The sequence below is a fragment of the Emydura macquarii genome, unplaced genomic scaffold (assembly GCF_026122565.2).
Source record: "Emydura macquarii macquarii isolate MOO-44397 ecotype Brisbane River unplaced genomic scaffold, CSIRO-AGI_Emac_v2 contig_1229, whole genome shotgun sequence".
In the NCBI taxonomy this organism is placed as follows: domain Eukaryota; kingdom Metazoa; phylum Chordata; order Testudines; family Chelidae; genus Emydura; species Emydura macquarii.
Genome location: NW_027131366.1, coordinates 1,335,265 through 1,352,343, shown reverse-complemented (window position 1 = coordinate 1,352,343; position 17,079 = coordinate 1,335,265). Strand labels below are relative to the sequence as shown.

The following is a 17,079-nucleotide window of genomic DNA, read 5'->3' as shown; positions in this document are numbered from 1 at the left end:
TGACAAACTTAGTGGGTTTTAGCTAACGTTGCACTTACCAAGGGAGAGTGCCAGTTGAAGCAGTGGCCTTTGAAGTGGTTCACTGCTGACTGGTAGCAGTCATAATCAGTGATGGGCAGTCTGTCTGACAGAATTTGCTCAGTTTGCTCCTCTGATGCTGTTATTAGGAATATGATCTTTCTCATGGATTCCTGAATAATCTGTTTAGCCTGCACACAAAGCAAAGACAACTTATAACGTGCTTTTCTTGACCCCTAACTTGAAGACTATTAACTGAATACCACTTCCTACTTTCAAAAAAACCCTTGGGTTTTTTAAAAATATTGTTTTCTAAAAGAAATAACATTTAAATTACAGTCCCTTTTGAGCCTGCTCCTTAATAAAACATGAACAAACAAAAAGGGAAATCAGAAAGGTGACAGGTAGTTGGCTCCCAATAGAGCCTTCATTTAACTTATTAATTCTCCCTGCAAAAAGAGGGGAGAAACACAGCAAACATGGCTAGACTTGCTGTAATAACCTTCTGAGAAAATGTATTTACTCTTCAATAATGATATTAGAGATATGGGAGACTTTGTTATTGGAAAAAGTCTTATCTCAGAAAGGCTAAAGTAGACAATCATTCTGAAATATGGTTTCCTTACGTAAGAATTATGGGGGCAAGGGGATATCTCTGGCAGTGGAATGCCTGACAGTAAAATCTAGTTGGTTAGCTTTTGCATGTTTATATTCCCATTTGGTAAGTTACTAATACAAGCTGTGTTGTCTATAGATCTCAGAAGTTTAAATAATCATGGAGAAAAATATCAGATGGCTGTTACCGATATGAGATCTATTTTGTCATTTGCGGAAACTCAATTGGAGTCTCATTGGAGTTGCTTCTGATTTACATCCACATAATGGAACTGAATTTGGCCTTATGAACAGCAGTTAGAATTTTTAGCTTTACCTCTAGATGTGTTTTCATCTCCTCTACAATCTTCTTAGCCTCATAAATATCATTGGTGTTCATCAGCTTCCGTTTCATGATTTCAAGAGGCACATTAGGACTAGGAGTGAGATCGTAGTGTGCCACTGGGGGCAGTGAAATAGGAGTGGATTTCTTTCCTATGCCCTGAAATTGCACCACTTTCATAGAAGAGATGCTCTGCACATTAGAAAACAAACACACACACAGGTTAAACATCTCCGCTAGATAGTCATCTTTTCTGTTGCCATGCAAGCCTGTTAATTTTCTATAGTTGCTTGACTACGGAAGACATAGGAAGGGAAGTACTGTTTTAAAAGAGGTAGGTTGTCCTAAAAGTGGCTAATCTTCATTTTCAAAGTTCCATAAGGCAAAAGGCCACCAGGTTGAACAGCCTGAATTTTACACATGTAAGACCACTTCAGGAAATCATGCTATTGGTACACTGAACAATGGGATGGATGCTTTCAATTTCATTTATGAATAATTTGCCATTTTATGGCACCTTCTACCCAAAGAGCTCAAAGCACTTTAACATACCCTGGCAATGGGCATAGTACACCCCTTTTATGGATAGATAAAGTGAAGCCTTGGGAGGTTAAATCAGTGGCACGAAGAGAACCCTTATGTCCTCACTCCCAGTCACCTGCATTAGCACCTAGACCACATTTCTTCTTGCTATATCTTTGTAGGAAAAGAAAGCCAGGTGATGTCTGGTGCAAGGAGGCAAACCTGACCAGGAATTGCCTATTCTATTCTGCTTGCCTGCTCACTATGCTCTGCTTTCTCATCAGGTCTCAGGCATAGTGACACAGCAACAACAGAGAACAAAAGAGTAGCCAGGAGGCTGGCATGAAACTGTGTGCACATAAAAGTTGAGAGTTTGGGGAGCAGCAAATGGCTAATGGCCCTTTTGAGGGTATGAGCAGAGAATTAGGAAGGAGTAGGAGTTCACAGTGTAGAAAGAAGAACAGGCTACTGTAGGTGGGGGGTAAAGAGGGAGAAATGAGAATTTCTTGGTTCCAGTCTTGCACTTTCCAGTCTGAAGGGTACATGCAGAGACTGCAAGCTTGCAGTTCTAGATATGAGTGGCTACAGGCCTGAGTTGCAAAATTCAGATCTGGAGTTCTGGTTCTCTAGCTTTGAGCAGGCTTTAATTTCTAAGGTGGATATTTAGAATCCGAGGATTTGTCCCCTCGCTAAGATTCAGCGATTTTAAAGGGATTAGAGTGAGTGAGTGTGTGTGAGAGAGAGAATGACTTAACATGGAAACCACTTAAATTAATACTCACTTTGTTCCCGTATTGCATCACATGGCTGGTGTTGGTGTGTTTCTTCACTATCAGAAACTGCTTATGGAGAGTTTCTTTTTTCAGATCCTCCTGCATGAAGAAAGTCACATATGCTTATAGAAATCTAAATATTGCTGTTGTAAACTGCAAGGAAAATTTAGAAAGGCCTTAGCTGCCCATGGGCAGGAGGTGACTACAAGGGCAATGGCCATTAGCACTTCAAAAGAGATTAAATGGAAAGTTAGGAAACTTCGGTGAAGTTGAGATTCCATGGCATCTTCTCAAGAGGGAGAAAAAATCCCTGAAGTGTATCATAATTACTGTAAATTTGCTCTAAAACAACTCTAATGAATGGCAGTAGTTTTTGTTCACTATTTAAGGATCAATAAGGAAGTTTTGATATACTGTTCAGTAATTTGCACTTTGAGATTTATATTCAAAAGCTTGCGGTGATGTTGCCCCAAATTAGTAAATTCAGGCTAAGTGAACTCAAAATTAGTGGCTAGACTGTTCTCTAACTTTTTCCACTTCAACACCCACAAAAAAAGAATGAAGTTTCTGAACTAAATTTAAAGTTGTCCAAATGAACAGCTTGCACAAATACTGAATTTGTCAATAAAGTATTTAGCAATCTTAAATAAAACCTAAAGGATAAAAAGAACCTCTTATAAAGAAAAACTGTAATGCTTAAAGCTTTATAATTGTTTTAAAGCATCAAAAACCTGATCTAAGTAACTTACCACATCAGAATCTTCCATCCAATTGACACTGTACCAGTCACCTAGGTAGGTCTGTCTCTTCTCATCATAGTAACATGCATAAGAAGACTCCTTAGGATTGGCAGCAGTAGTTGCATAGACTGTAAGACAAATGGAAGAGCAGCCTTTATTTAAGTTTCCCCATTCGTTTGGTATTTAACTGCCTGCTACACTTGTCTGAGGGTAGTTCTGCTCAAAAACAGCAGTGCTTTTGAATGGAAAAATCAGCCTGCTAATATTTTGTCCACAGTTGGTTTTGGTGCCACTGAGAAAGCTCTTTTCCTTTTACCAACTGTGTGTTCTTTTGTGGGAATATAATGAAGTACATACAGTTTAGGGAAAGAGGGCTTTGATCAAAAGCTACTATTCAAAAAGCTATAAATACTGATGATATTTTAGTTGAAGAAATAGATTCTTAAGTGACCAGATGAACTGCCTATTCTGCGTGCATGCTAACAATGGGCGTTAATTTGACTTTTGATTTGGAATGTCACTGAATGTCCCTAGGGAGTGCTGTTATAGCTATGTCAGTTCCATGATATTACAGAGACAAGATGGGTGAGGTTTTATCTTTTAGTGGACCAACTTCTGTTGGTGAGAGACACAAGCTTTTGAGCTACACAGAGCTCTTCTTCAGCTTTGTGTAACTCGAAAGCTTGTTTCTCACGAACAGAAGTTGGTCCACTAAAAGGTATTACCTCACCCACCTTTTCTCATTTAATGTCCCTGAATTTCCTCTTTTCCAGAAAACACTGTCACTGGAGTAATAGTGTATATTATTAACTCTCCTTATTGAGAGAACATATTACAGTAAAAAAATCTTTAGAACAACAGCTCCATCCAACAATGTACCAGTCAAGTCCTTTGTAATGCAATGGGATACATGTTCAAAGCATTAAATTATCCCATCACGGGGACAGGAAGCCTAATCCTAGCTCTAAAAAATTCACACACCAAAAGACCTCAGAAGTGAGCATGGTATATATAGCATGGTATATTTTGTATGTCTGCAGGAATTTTTGAGTTCTAGGAAGGAAGTTGAATGTAGCATTTGTGTTAACAATATAACAATAGTAATTTCTTTGTAAATACAAGTGATTTTGTTTCAGTCAGAAAAGAATTAGAATCTGGCGAAAAGCAGGAAGATGCCAAAACCTCCAGAACTGAAAACTTTTATTGCCTTCTTAATGGTTTGCATTTCATAGTACTTTCCAAGGTACATTCTTAAAATACTTAACCAATAATCAATTACACCTTGCAACTCGCCTTTGGGGGTCCATGAGTAACATGTCAGTTTACAGATGGATAAAGAGAACAGATGTTGTCAAAAACAGTCTCAATTTGGTGGCAGAGCTAATAACAGAACCCAATAGTCCTGATGCTCTGCTAAACCACTACTTGAAGGTGGGGATTATAATCCCAGGACTGCCTGCCCTCCATACTTCTGATCAAGTCATGACGTAGCACATTGGCCACAAGAACTCCTGCCCATTTCAAGCTTGGAAACACCAGGCCAAAAAGCGGACTGATCACTTACCGTTGATATCACCAGCCAAATGGCTCATCATTGATCCAGATTCACATGCTTCGATGTAAAACACCAGCTGTAGAATAAAGAAGACATGTTAGGAAAAAACACTGGGTTGGAGAAAAGAGCTTCAACTCCTTTCAAACAGTAATTAATCTGTCCTTACTGATTAAATCCACTGAAACAGCACACTACACATAGCCCTACACATAAATAAAAGCAAATCAGGTCACTTCCTGCTTTGGAAAACTGAAACAGGTGAAGAAAATCGCACTGAAAAGGTTTCTTAACGACTTTTCTATGTACAGATTACATGGATCGTTTTGCTAATACAAGTAGAATTCAATTAGCTTGTCAGATTTTTTTTAATTGGAAATAATGCACCAGTATGAGTTGGCGGTAGCCTTAATATTTTTGAGACATCACCACCACTTATATAGACCTAAATACAACCACCTATAGTACTCTGAGGTGATTAATAAAAACTTATTTTTAAGAAGGCAATCTAACAAAAAGCTGTAGATACCAATTAGTTTTCTTTGCTCTAAATGACTTCACCTGTGCCAAAATAGGACTAGAAGCTACTTAGATAAACTAATTGGTGGGTTGTTTAGTTTAAATGTTAGTTTCTGTAGGTGTCCCTTTATCCTCAGCTGAACTGTTATTTTGTAACAATAACCAGCAGTGAATCACAAGATACACACAAGCTTCCTACAATAACGGTACATGGGGTCAAGGTAACAAAGCACAAGAAGCAGGGGCAGGGATGAAATGATAGCGGATGTTTTTTCAATTCCACTGGTGATCAAAATATATGGGTGACACGGGACAGTGCGACATCAGGATATGAATCCTTTCAACATTGATCCAAGTAAGTCACATACTACAACTGCAAGTAAACAACTGAAGATGGCTCAAAAATGGAACACATAGCTGTTTAGATGGGGAATCTGGATCTAAATTTCATGGCTTGGAATCATCTTTCTCTTCAACAACTATGATTTTATTGTTTAAACAATTGAGGGAAGTGCAGCCAAAGAAGTCACAAAGGTGCTTCCTCTGAATTAGTTCTTCTATTAATTTTATAACTTCTGAGAAACTGTTATTTACCTTCTGGTATTTTTTGTGATGGTACATATAATAAATGGTCTTATTCAAGTCCTTTACATGGAGCTGTAAAATAAGAAAACTTGTTTTAATACCACCTTAATTTAGCAAAATAAATAAGGGAACAAACTCATTTCATTAGAATAACTGATTGCTACATTTTTATATATAACTGCGTCTAACTATTTAGAGATGTAAATGTTTTCATTGTTCAAGTTTACAAGAGAATTGCTTGAATATTAATGCAAATGAGTATCCCTTTAGTTACTTAAATAAGTGATCTACTGTAGTTTGTGATCATCCCGGCCAAATTTAAGACGAAGAGTTATACTTTTTACCCCCAGTGTTTGGCCCCCTTGGGAAACGGCGGTTACAATATTTATTACAGTGGGACAAGATGAATAATCATGCCCACAAAAGTCTGGATGATACACTGGAAAGCTAAGCAATAAAATTACACAACAAATAAATTGTCTGTGTGGACTGCAGCTCTCAAACATTAAATACTCTATTTCATATCATGCCCAGATTGTGATATGTAGATTTATGCTGCTGTAAACTCGAAGATTAGAACATGGTTCCTTATATTCTTTCCAAGAAAAAATAGTATGTTAAGAAATTTAGATTTATAGAAATATTTATTTTATGGTAACTCTAAAAACGTTCAAAATAAAATGCTTACATCATCATTAGGAAAAGCCAGTAGTCCAGGGGCTCCATGGTCAGTGAAATAAACAAACACATGATCTTTGGGACCACTGCCAATAGAAATTCAGAAACAATTGGCTGTCTAAACATTTCATCTTAGTCTTTAGGTAAAATCCAGTTATAGTATTGAGACATGCTGCTATTTTTTAAGATAAATCAGAAGACATGGTCTCACCTATATCACCTTTATTAATTACATACTATACTTTGGATGCTTATGACTAGAAAAGGAATGCAAATAGGAAGCCAGACTCCTGAACTGAACAAAAGCATATTATGTATCTTTTTTAAGAGTGCTCAGAATTTTCACACTAGCAATTTAAATGGATTTTAAGAGTCTTATTCCTGTAATATATATGCATTTTGGGTCATTTTAGTCCCAGATTAAAATTTTCTAAAAGTTTTATAAAACCTAAGAATCAATAGATATTTCCATGATTATTTTTAATGTCAGTATTAATTTAATTCAGATTCATAAATATATCCTGCAAATATCAGAAAACATTGATACATTTTAAATATGTTCTATGAATGCAATGGGCACAAATCTGGGATTTTTAGCCTTATAAACCTTGATGCTCTGGTATCTTCACTGATAGGAATTCTAAAATCAAATGTCCAGTATACAGGTACAACAACACGTTTTAGAAAAAATTAGTAGACCTCTTTCTATCAGTTGGCCAGAAAACCGTCATGAAAACTGCCATATTTACCAAGTGACTAAATAAGCTTAAATACATAAGTCTGAAAAGGTAGCAATGGAAAAACAGTACTGTCACGCTGGCTGGATTGGGGGGCATTTATTATGTTATTTAACACCAATATGTCAAAATCATAGTAATTCATGTGAGATACGCCATGCCAGGTACTGTTAGAAAGGCTATAATGTGCCAAGTAAGATGATAATGTTTATATTCGTGTGTTATGTGTGTAATGGAAATTATGGATGTTTGATATATCTGTATTTCAAATTGTGCTGTGTCTGGATCACACCCCAGACAGAATGGCTGCAGAACAATAGCCTGCTTAATGGCCCATTAAGAGATCCACAGGTACAAGGGTCCAGGGAGAGAAGCCAGGGATACACCTGATGAGTCACCAGGATTTACTCATGTGACTCTGGACTCCATCTTGGTTCCTGTAAAATTCCACAAGTAGCATGGCACAGACCAAAGGACATAAAAGGCAGCTGCTCGGGGTCCATTTTGTCTTTAGTCTGTCTTTCAGTCTTTACCTACCTCTGGATCATCTCATCTATAACTGAACTGAAACTGTGAAATAAAGGACTGAGACCCATCCAAATACTGGATGTACACCAGAGGGATTATACAAGCCTGCAAATTCCACAATTCTATTAGAAACCTGATATATATGGACTTTCAAATCATTTGTATGTATCTGATTGATTTAATCCTTTAACATTTCTCTTATAGTTTTTCTTTCTTTTTATAATAAACCTTTAGTTTTATTTACTAAAGGATTGGCTGGCAGCGTGGTATTTTGGGTAAGATCCAAACTTATATTGATCTGGTACTGTGGCTGACCCTTTGGGGTCAGGAGAAACCTTTTTGGTAAAGAGCATAGAGTTTAAATAACTGGTCTCTTTACTGGACCTAGTGGCTGATTGGGAGCCGGAGACTGAAATGCAGTAAAGGGGGCTGTGTATATTTGTATTTTGGCTTTTTGATAACCGGTGTGGGGAATCAGAAGCAGTTTGTGGCTAGTTGGGAAGTCTGACTTCAGTGTCACCCACCAGTGCTGGGAGAATCTGCTCTCCTTTTACAGCCTGCCCTGACCTTCGCATTTTCAGGTGGCTACCCTAGGCATGAAAGGGTCACAAGTACCATAAACTTTATTTGAACCAGGAAACCACTGTCAAACTTCATGAAAATATCTGAAGAGGAAGTTTGAATATCAACATTACAAAGCAGTGGTTAAGGCCTAAACATTACAACATTGTGCTAACATCAGAGAGCCATAAAATGAAACTGAACAGTCTTTTTCAGCATCCAAGCTGCAGTCTATCCAAAATGTGTATTAGTGATAAAAAGGTAGCTCAATTTAAAATAACATTTATAATCAAAGGCTAACCCAGCTGACGTTTTTAAGCACTAGAATTGAAGCTTTTTGGGCTCAACTATCGTAGAATAGCTGAAATTTTAAAGGGACTAGACAACTGTATTAACTAAAGCATGGGAAGATGGGTAATTTGATTCATTTTGTGTGTGTAAACTGACTGTTATTGCATTAATAAAGGAGTCTCTCTGGTCTGGTCTATACTAAAAAATTAGGTCAAACCAGTTATGTCGCTCAAGAGTATGAAAAATCCACATCCCTGAGCGGCATAGTTAAGCCAACCTAACCCTAGTGTAGATAATGTTAGAGCAGAGATCCCAAACTGTGGAGTGTGCCACCCTAAGGGGCATAGAGGAATGTTCGGGGGCAGGGGTTGCAACAGGGCCCGGGCCAGCCCCTATGGGGGAGTCGGGGAGGGAGTGCTGCCCAGCCCTGCTCTGTCCCCAGCCCCACCCTCAGTCTCAGCCTCTTGTTCACCTTTGGGCCCTGCTCCCAGCCCCAGCCACTGCCCCGACTGCAGCCCCACTCCCGGATGTGGCCCCGGCCATGCCCCTGGCTCCTGGGTGTGGCTCCGCTCCTAACCAGGGTCCCGGCCCCGCTCCCACCCCAGCCACAGCTCAAGCCCCAACTGTGGCCTCCCTCCCAGCTCCAGCTCACAGGGGGTGCAGACACAGGTGGTGGGGGGTGCAAGGTAAAAAGTTTGGGGCCCACTGTGTTGGGTGTAGATAGTGTTAGGTTGATGGAAGAATTCTTCTGTCAATCTAGCTGCCGCCTCTAGGGGAGGTGGTTTACCTGCACCGATGGGAGAACTGTCAGCATAGGCAGGGTCTACACTGAAGCACTACAGCGGCTCAGCTGTAGCTGGGCTGCTGTAGCATTTCAGGTGTAGACGAGCCTCTGCGTGATACTACAAAATAGGACCAGGTGCATTATGGGTTTTTTCATCTTCCTCTGATGCACCTGGAATACTGTAGGCCAGAACTAGACATACTTAACACAGGACTTCTTACACCTAAAAGATATTGCAATAATAGGAGGAGATTCTAAAGATTCTTCCTCATCGGTAAGGCCCTTAATGAGTGTATTGGTGTGAAGGATGACAATGTGGCCAAGCTGCTCTGAATTGTATGGTTATATTTATCCAAATTAGGATCAGACTATTTTTTCTCTGCTAAAATTTAGCTATTTTGCCAGACTTGTTTGTACTAGTCAGGTTCTGAAATTCTTTGTGGTTTGGATACTTAAAGGCCTTGATCTCAGAAGACCTCATGTCGTGTGTCACAGGAATCAGAAGGTTGTTGTATTCATGCAAGTGGCAATTATGCATGGGTGCCAGTAAGGTTAAGCACTAACTACCGTCATCTTACTGAGTAACAGTAATGTGGGCCACCCTGCACATCCACTCCCTTATTTGCAACTATCCAGAGTGTTTTTAAAACAAAACAAAACAAAAAAAAAGGGGGGGGGGGTGGAAGTAGGTTGAAAATACCCATGTATAAGAAGCCGTGGGCCTAAGTGTAATTTTTAATTTGGCTAATGAAATGTTTAGCTGTGTTCACATCTTAGGCCTTACTCCAACTTTCAGAAGGAAGCAATTTTGCAGCTGTACAGCAATATATTCATTAATATAAACTCAGAACCCATCTCAGCTCTTCTAATCTTGTATTTATACATTGAACATTTTAAGTCTGAGCTATGCAGGGTGAAGCCCCAAATGACTACAGCTAAATTGGCAATGGCCAATTTAAATACAGTCCAGCTCCATATCTTTTCTCTTTTCTTCCATCCAACTCCAATGCCAGAGTTCCCCTCTCTCTCCACCATCTTGTCCCCAGTAGCTAGTTCCCCTCTCTCTCCACCATCTTGTCCCCAGTAGCTAGTTCCCCTCTCTATCCACCATCATGTCCCCAGTGGCTAAGTTGCTCTTTATCATGGATATCTAGATCTGAATCCACACTGTATTTGGTATCAGTCAGATACAGATGCACACTATTTGGTACTAGATTGCAAAAAAAGCAGAATTGTCACATTATTAATTCCAAAGATGTGGAATAGCCATTGACCAGTCTTGCTAATCCTCAATCTGGACAACAAAATAACTAATATTGCATTTAAATCCCAACTTTACTCAACGTCAGCACATGAGTGTCCAGCCCTATGATATGAATTATCATTCCCTAAACACAATTTCTGTTACCTTTTTAATACTTTTCCTGATCCTATGCCCTTCATTGCTTCAGCATCACCTCTCAGAACAGCAAGGAAATTTTCTGGAGTAACATCCTACAGATCAAGAGAGTTTTAAAATTAAATATGAAATTCATTAGGTAAGTAGATAAGGTTGATTGATTGTTAAACAGACTGGTTCTGTATGACAGAACCAACAGGTGTTTTATAATGCAGAGGAATGCTGTCGGGGAGGGCTTTGGGAGCTGGTGCCTATGATAACCATTATTACTAATCTTCATATACAGTATTTTTCTTTTCCTGTAAGGGCTTGTCTATACAGGAAAGTTTTACTAGTTATACCAGTATACAAAAAATGATATAGATATACTGGTATAACCCCCCATGTGGACAGTTATTTTGGAATAAGGGTAGCTCTTTGGTTTAGCTTAAACTCTTCCAAAGCAACATGAGTTAAACTGAAAAAAGACACTCTTATTCCAAAATAAGCATGCACAATAGTTATACTGGTATAACTGTATCTGTTTAAATTCACTTTCTGGTGCAGACAAGTCTTTCATCACGATGGTCACTCACGGCAGTTTGTTAGATCGTGGCTGCTCTTGGAAATCAGGCAGCAGTCACAGTGGAGGAAACTAGGAAAATGTTTCAGTGATTGCATGTGTAAAATACAGTGAAATCTATATTTCTGGTCACCCTTATTAGGTGATCTGCTGTCTTGGGAGACTGCCTAAAAATATCCTAAATGTATTACATCAAGTACAGTTCTGATCCTCCTCGGTTAAGCAACTGATTTTTCTCAGTCCCTTTTAGCAGGTTTCACTGTCAAAAAGTTTAACCTGATAGCAAAGGGTTACTGCTTCTGATTTCCAGTTAAACAAGTACAAAACCTAAGTTGCTGTTTGCCAAACAATGTTAATCAAATAGAAGTCTCTGGCTCCTGGCAGGATTCAGTGAAATACAGTAACTATTTTTTTAACAAAGTGAGGAATACCTTTGTTTGAAAAGTTAATGATTACTTCCCATGCCGTTTAGAGAGGACAAACACTCAGGTGACAGTCTGAACTGAAATTAAGTGTTTTTATAGCTCTCTTTGCCATAGGCTTGATGGTTGAATATGCAGACCTCTGAGACTTCCTCCAATTTAAGATACACCTACACAGCATGCCACTGGTGGCAACCTGTAAGGTATGTGTAGCTACATGCCACAATAAAAAGCACACTGTGGCATGTAGCTACACACAGCAGTGAAAGCCTCTGGCAGTGAGGAGGCAGCAGGAAAAGATTCTGGCAGCTCCACACTGCCAGAGCCTTTCACTGTAGGAAGGAAAGACTCCGGCAGGGGAAAGGCAGTGGGGTAGCTGCTGGAGCCCTTCCCTACTGCTGGGAGCTGTTATAACCTTTCCCTGCTCCTTCCCCCAACCAGAGCCTTTCTCTACTGCCAGAGCCTTTTTCTGAGGCACAGAAAGACTCTGGCAACAGGACACTATACTGCTAAAAATAGCATTGTACACAGGGAGGTAAAGAGTCATGCAGAGTATATAGTTCAGGCATGTCTTTACTCGCCTAAGCAGTGCCTTACCGTGCTCTTCATACCAACACTATACTACACTGCTCTTCATAGCTTGCTAGTGTATGTACTCTATATGCCGCCATAAGGAGTATGCAGTGTAGATATACCCTTAGTAGCTCATAAATTACTCAAATATTCGGCTACAGAGCCATGAAGTCAGTGAGTGATTGTTTCATCAAATCTAAAATGTAATTTAATCAGCACGTTCATATATAGAATTTTCGCTTTTTTAAAATGTAATATTTCCCCTCCCCTCACTCTGAGTATGTGCAGAAATAATGTAATAGTCTATTATTATGGTTTCTACTCCACTTTAACATACCCTCGGTTTACATCCTTGGTAGGAATGATCAACTAAGCCATCCAACTAGATGAACACCCTGGAGTGCTTTGTATTAACCAGAGGCTTAATATTAAATGTATTAAGGAATATCTAACAGTCTGGAGGGTGAAAAAAGATTTACTTGGAGCACTGGGTAATGTTAAATCTCAAACATACTGGTGAACAGTAGAGATTACTTCAGTACTACCTCTTTTACATAGTCCTTTGGCACTCCTTTGTACACATCCGTGCCATTGGGTCTATTGATGACAATTCCTTTGGTTGGATTTCTGAAAGTTAAGTTGGACACATGTATTAAGAATAATTCACATGCCATAAGTGCCAACAAATTAACTTGAAAAATATTAAAAGGTCATGAAATGTCAACATGATCAAGCCCAAATATTTGTACATATTTATTCATAAAAGCATCACCTCTTTAAAACTAATTTTGAATTATCAAGTGGAGGTCCCTGTGCCTTAATGAATTACATACGCTCAGCTCAAGCTCCCTGAACCCCAGTGGCAAAACCAGGTAAATTACTCTGAGGGTGCAAGACATAGTCCACGATAGCTATAATCCCTGCATTTTCAGCCTGGATGCTTCAAGTATTCTGCTTTTAAATGGCTTTATTTTCTTCTGACACCTCAATCATAGCCACTGCTGTGTAACTGCAGTCACTGACAGCTGGTGCCATCTAGTTCCATTGAGCAATTAAGGGAGTGGACTAGGGTGTGGCTGTCACTGTGTTCACACAGTTTCTAGGAATTAAAAGTCAGAGCTGAGTGTTGAAATTAGTCCAGAGTGAAGGGCTATCATTGAAACTGGGTGCAACTGCACTTAAATACTGACCTCCTTTGGAAAGCACTTCAAGATCTACTGATGAAAAGTGCTAAATAAGTGCTGGCTGTTACTATTCTAAATTCAAATACGGCTAAAGATACCAATCCCAATGACGCTCGTACATCCTCCAGGGATGACACATGAGAATTTACTTTTTTCATGGAAAGTATGCTTTGGGGATTAAACAGGCTGGCAATGGCCCTTAAAGATATCCACACTATATAGGTATGTATATGCTGTAAAGCACTACGTAAAGATAATTTTTATTATGCATAGTAAAAATTAAGATTGTTTACTTGTCACACTATGTAAAAATAAGTTAACATGGAGCTCTGAATTTACACTGCCATAACTGAGAACAGGATCTTACTCTTGAAAGTTTAGGAATTTGTGAGGTATACACCCTAGAGTAGACTCATTTCAGTGATGGGTGAAATGGTCCTTGTACATACTCTGTCAAGTGCTTAGGGATTTTTCTTCTTGAAGTGCTGAATACACACAATGTATCATTGCTAACTATGGAAAAGAATATACAATATACATGGTTTAACATTCTGCCATGTTCCTCACTTACTCCTCATTTTCTGCAATGTCATCATACATCATGATAATGATCTGCTCGTCTGGAATTCCATTTCGGTGTACAATCTGGTAAGCGTGGCATACATCAGCCTGAAATAGAGCAGAATGTCATTGCTGATTCCTTGTTAATCTTTGGGAACAAAAGAAAATCACTTTGCAATTCTAATTATAGCCTTTTGTCTAAAAGAAGCTCCAAACTAACATCCTCATCTAAATAATAGGATCCCACAATTGTCACTCTGAAGCCTAGAATGTCGCTGAAGTCTAGAAGTCAGTGTGAAGGGATGAAAACAGCTTGCATCATGTCCAGAATATCACCAGGTTCTATCATCACTGGGCTCTGTGAGCACAGCATGGAATGTTGGAGTCCAAAAGTTCTATGGCAGGTGGAATGTGACAGCTGATCAGAGAAGCTGGGGGTAACAGCTCTGTGCAGACACTTCGGGAAACATGTACAAACAGCAACATAGCGTATGGGGGAAAAAGAGCCCCATTTTTAGCTTTTTCACACACACAACTTTCTGAACCCATGCAACAGCATGGGTTTTCAGCAATTAATTTTAAATACAAAGGATTGAGAGCCTCTGAAAAGCCTGAACACACAGCTGTCATCAAAGACTTACAGGCTTACAGCCTGCCATCCTGACCCATCTTCTTTTCTTTTGCATCCCTCCACTGGCTTCCTCTTCTCCATTGCATCAAATATGAACTGCTTATATTCACTTTCAAGGTCCTTCATAGCCTATCCCCAGTTTACCTAACATTTCTCCTTTGCCTTTCAAATGTCAATTCTTGCCTTTGATTGCCCACTTGTTAAACTTTCAAACAAGCTCATCAGTGCTTTCTCCTAATCTGCCCTCCATGTTTGGGAGACGCTCCCTGTAAACATCTGCAAAACTAATTCATTATCCACCTTCAAATTCTTCTTTACATCTCTCCTTTGCTGTGATGCCTACAAAAAATGTGATAAAGGGTTGGCAGGTGAGACCGCTGCCTATCATGCCGATCAATACAGTCTTATTGTTTCCTTGCACTCCCCCATCTATTTGTCTATAGCATTCTGTTGTCCCTTGTCTTATACTTAGATTGTAAGCTTTTTTGGGGTGGGGACAGTATTTTTGTTTGTACGTCACCTAGCATACCTGGGTCCTCCAGGTCCATGACCAGGGCTCCTGCATGCTATGGTAATACAAATAAATTTTTTCCCCCAATCAGGATTTGGAGCAGTTGGATTATAGTACAGAAATGGCTACTTACAATATTAGTACCCATCTCTGTCAATTAATTCAACTGCTCCAAGTCCTGATTGGAGGGAAAATGGCATCAATTACATGAATGCTAAACTACAGAATTTCTAATCATACTCTTGCCCTTATTATAAACAGGATATGAATGTGCAGATTTCCTTTAAAGAGAGACACTGCTGCTATATTCAAATCTCTTCTGATAACTGAAATTACAATGTACATTAAAGTGATCTTGTATCAAAAGTAAATGCCTCCACTAGGAAAGCACTAAAATTTTGTTTTAGAAACTTCCCTGATGAACAAATTATTTTAGCTCTACAATCTGTTGATTTAATGGATTACTGACAAAATAATTCTCCTTTACCCCTAGTTAACTAAGAAATTTTCTTGAAATGCATGTTTCAACATTGCAGTAAAACTTCAAATAGCATTAAGCCAAAAGAGGTTTTATTTCAGGTCATACTGTGTGGTGGTGGTTTGTTTTTTTTATTTATTTATTTTAAATTCTAACCCCTTCCTATGATCTAGTCTACGTTAGAAAAGTTGCACAGGTTTAACTAAATCAATCAGGTTAAACCAGAGAGAACTCCTGGTGTAGACACTGAAACATGTTTAAACTTCCCCTATATTGGTTTGGTTTTAATCAGTAATTGTTTAGCACATGCTAAACCAATTTAAGCAAAGGTTAAACTGGTTTAGGAGTGTCTACATTAGGGATTTAACCTGGTTTAATTAGATTAATTTAGCTTAACTAGTGAAATTTTAATAATATAGGAAAACCTTGTCTTCAGAGTCTGGCCTGACACCAAGAGGTAGTAATTGCACAAGATTCCAGGAAAGGGTGAGGTACGTTCCAGGTTATTAAAAAAATCTGCTGTAGCACAATCTCTTCACATGATTTTCTTTGGAAATCTAACTGTCTTTATTAAAGCAGTTATATTTCTTTTTACATCAGGCTCTATTTTCTTCCACCCAGCTAAGTAAATTTAAATATTTATATTTCAACATAGACATCTGTATGGCCCTTCACCAGTGCTTGCCCCAAACTGCTTACATTAAACACAGATCTTGACAAGAGACAAGACAAGAACAGGATAGATCAAGTTAAAATATAAAATGTGAAGCAGACGTGTGAGGTTTGCTGGGGCAAAAGATAACTGGAAAGCACTAATCTGTGAAGCCTCTGACCTTGAAATCCTTCCTAAAGCCTACAATAAATGGCTATGGGCTTAACTACACAGGGAAATCTATCAACATAACCATACCAGTATAACTAAACTCCACAATACAGTACTGACAAACTAGAGAAAGGCAGTCTTATTTTGGAATAAGTGTCTCTGCACATGGGGGTTATACCAGTATAACTATAGCGGTATAATGATAGTGTAAACAAGCTCTAAATAGATGGACAATAAAAACTTCTGATGTAAAAAAAATTAACCAACTCATAACGATTCAGCTGTGCACATAACTAGCCTATGTAAACAGGTTTTTATTAGTTTCCTTTGCCCTCTCTTCTTTTCTCTATTGCTTGTGACACTCACTTATTACATCTTGACTTTTTAGATGGTAAGCTTTCTGGGGTTGGGAAACATCTTTTCATCCTGGGACTGTAAAGCACTAGGCACAATGGGCACCTCATCAGGCATCCAGGTGCTCCCAATACAACGGCTGCTAACCATAACATGGGTCAGTTGAAAAAAGGAGGGGATATTTTGTAAGAAATTTAAAAGGCAAAAAGTGAGAATTTGCATATTCTGCCTTAGGCCTTGTCTACATTAGGTTTTGCCTGTATAGCTAAACTACCAAAACCTTATCATGTGGACACAGTTATAGAAGTGTAACTGTTTATACTGGTATATCTTACGCCCAGCTGGGGAACTGCCAT

At 38.8% G+C, this 17,079-nt stretch overlaps 1 protein-coding gene and 1 long non-coding RNA gene across 3 annotated transcripts in view; one reads left to right on the top strand and one right to left on the bottom strand.

Annotated features, from left to right (window-relative positions):
• LOC137152463 (uncharacterized) overlaps positions 1–17,079 on the top strand; it is a 48,772-nt gene that overhangs the window by 3,237 nt on the left and 28,456 nt on the right. The gene's annotated exons all lie outside the window — the stretch shown is intronic.
• LGMN (legumain) overlaps positions 1–17,079 on the bottom strand; it is a 38,181-nt gene that overhangs the window by 2,726 nt on the left and 18,376 nt on the right. For both annotated transcript variants that reach the window (XM_067547060.1, XM_067547059.1), the window contains 10 exons: positions 13,937–14,034; positions 12,727–12,808; positions 10,634–10,719; positions 6,335–6,410; positions 5,656–5,718; positions 4,555–4,621; positions 3,000–3,118; positions 2,260–2,349; positions 950–1,147; positions 39–209 (listed from right to left, as the gene is read on the bottom strand). In XM_067547060.1, the coding sequence (XP_067403161.1) occupies positions 39–209; positions 950–1,147; positions 2,260–2,349; positions 3,000–3,118; positions 4,555–4,621; positions 5,656–5,718; positions 6,335–6,410; positions 10,634–10,719; positions 12,727–12,808; positions 13,937–14,034 (1,050 nt within the window). The remainder of the gene's footprint in view (positions 1–38; positions 210–949; positions 1,148–2,259; positions 2,350–2,999; positions 3,119–4,554; positions 4,622–5,655; positions 5,719–6,334; positions 6,411–10,633; positions 10,720–12,726; positions 12,809–13,936; positions 14,035–17,079) is intronic.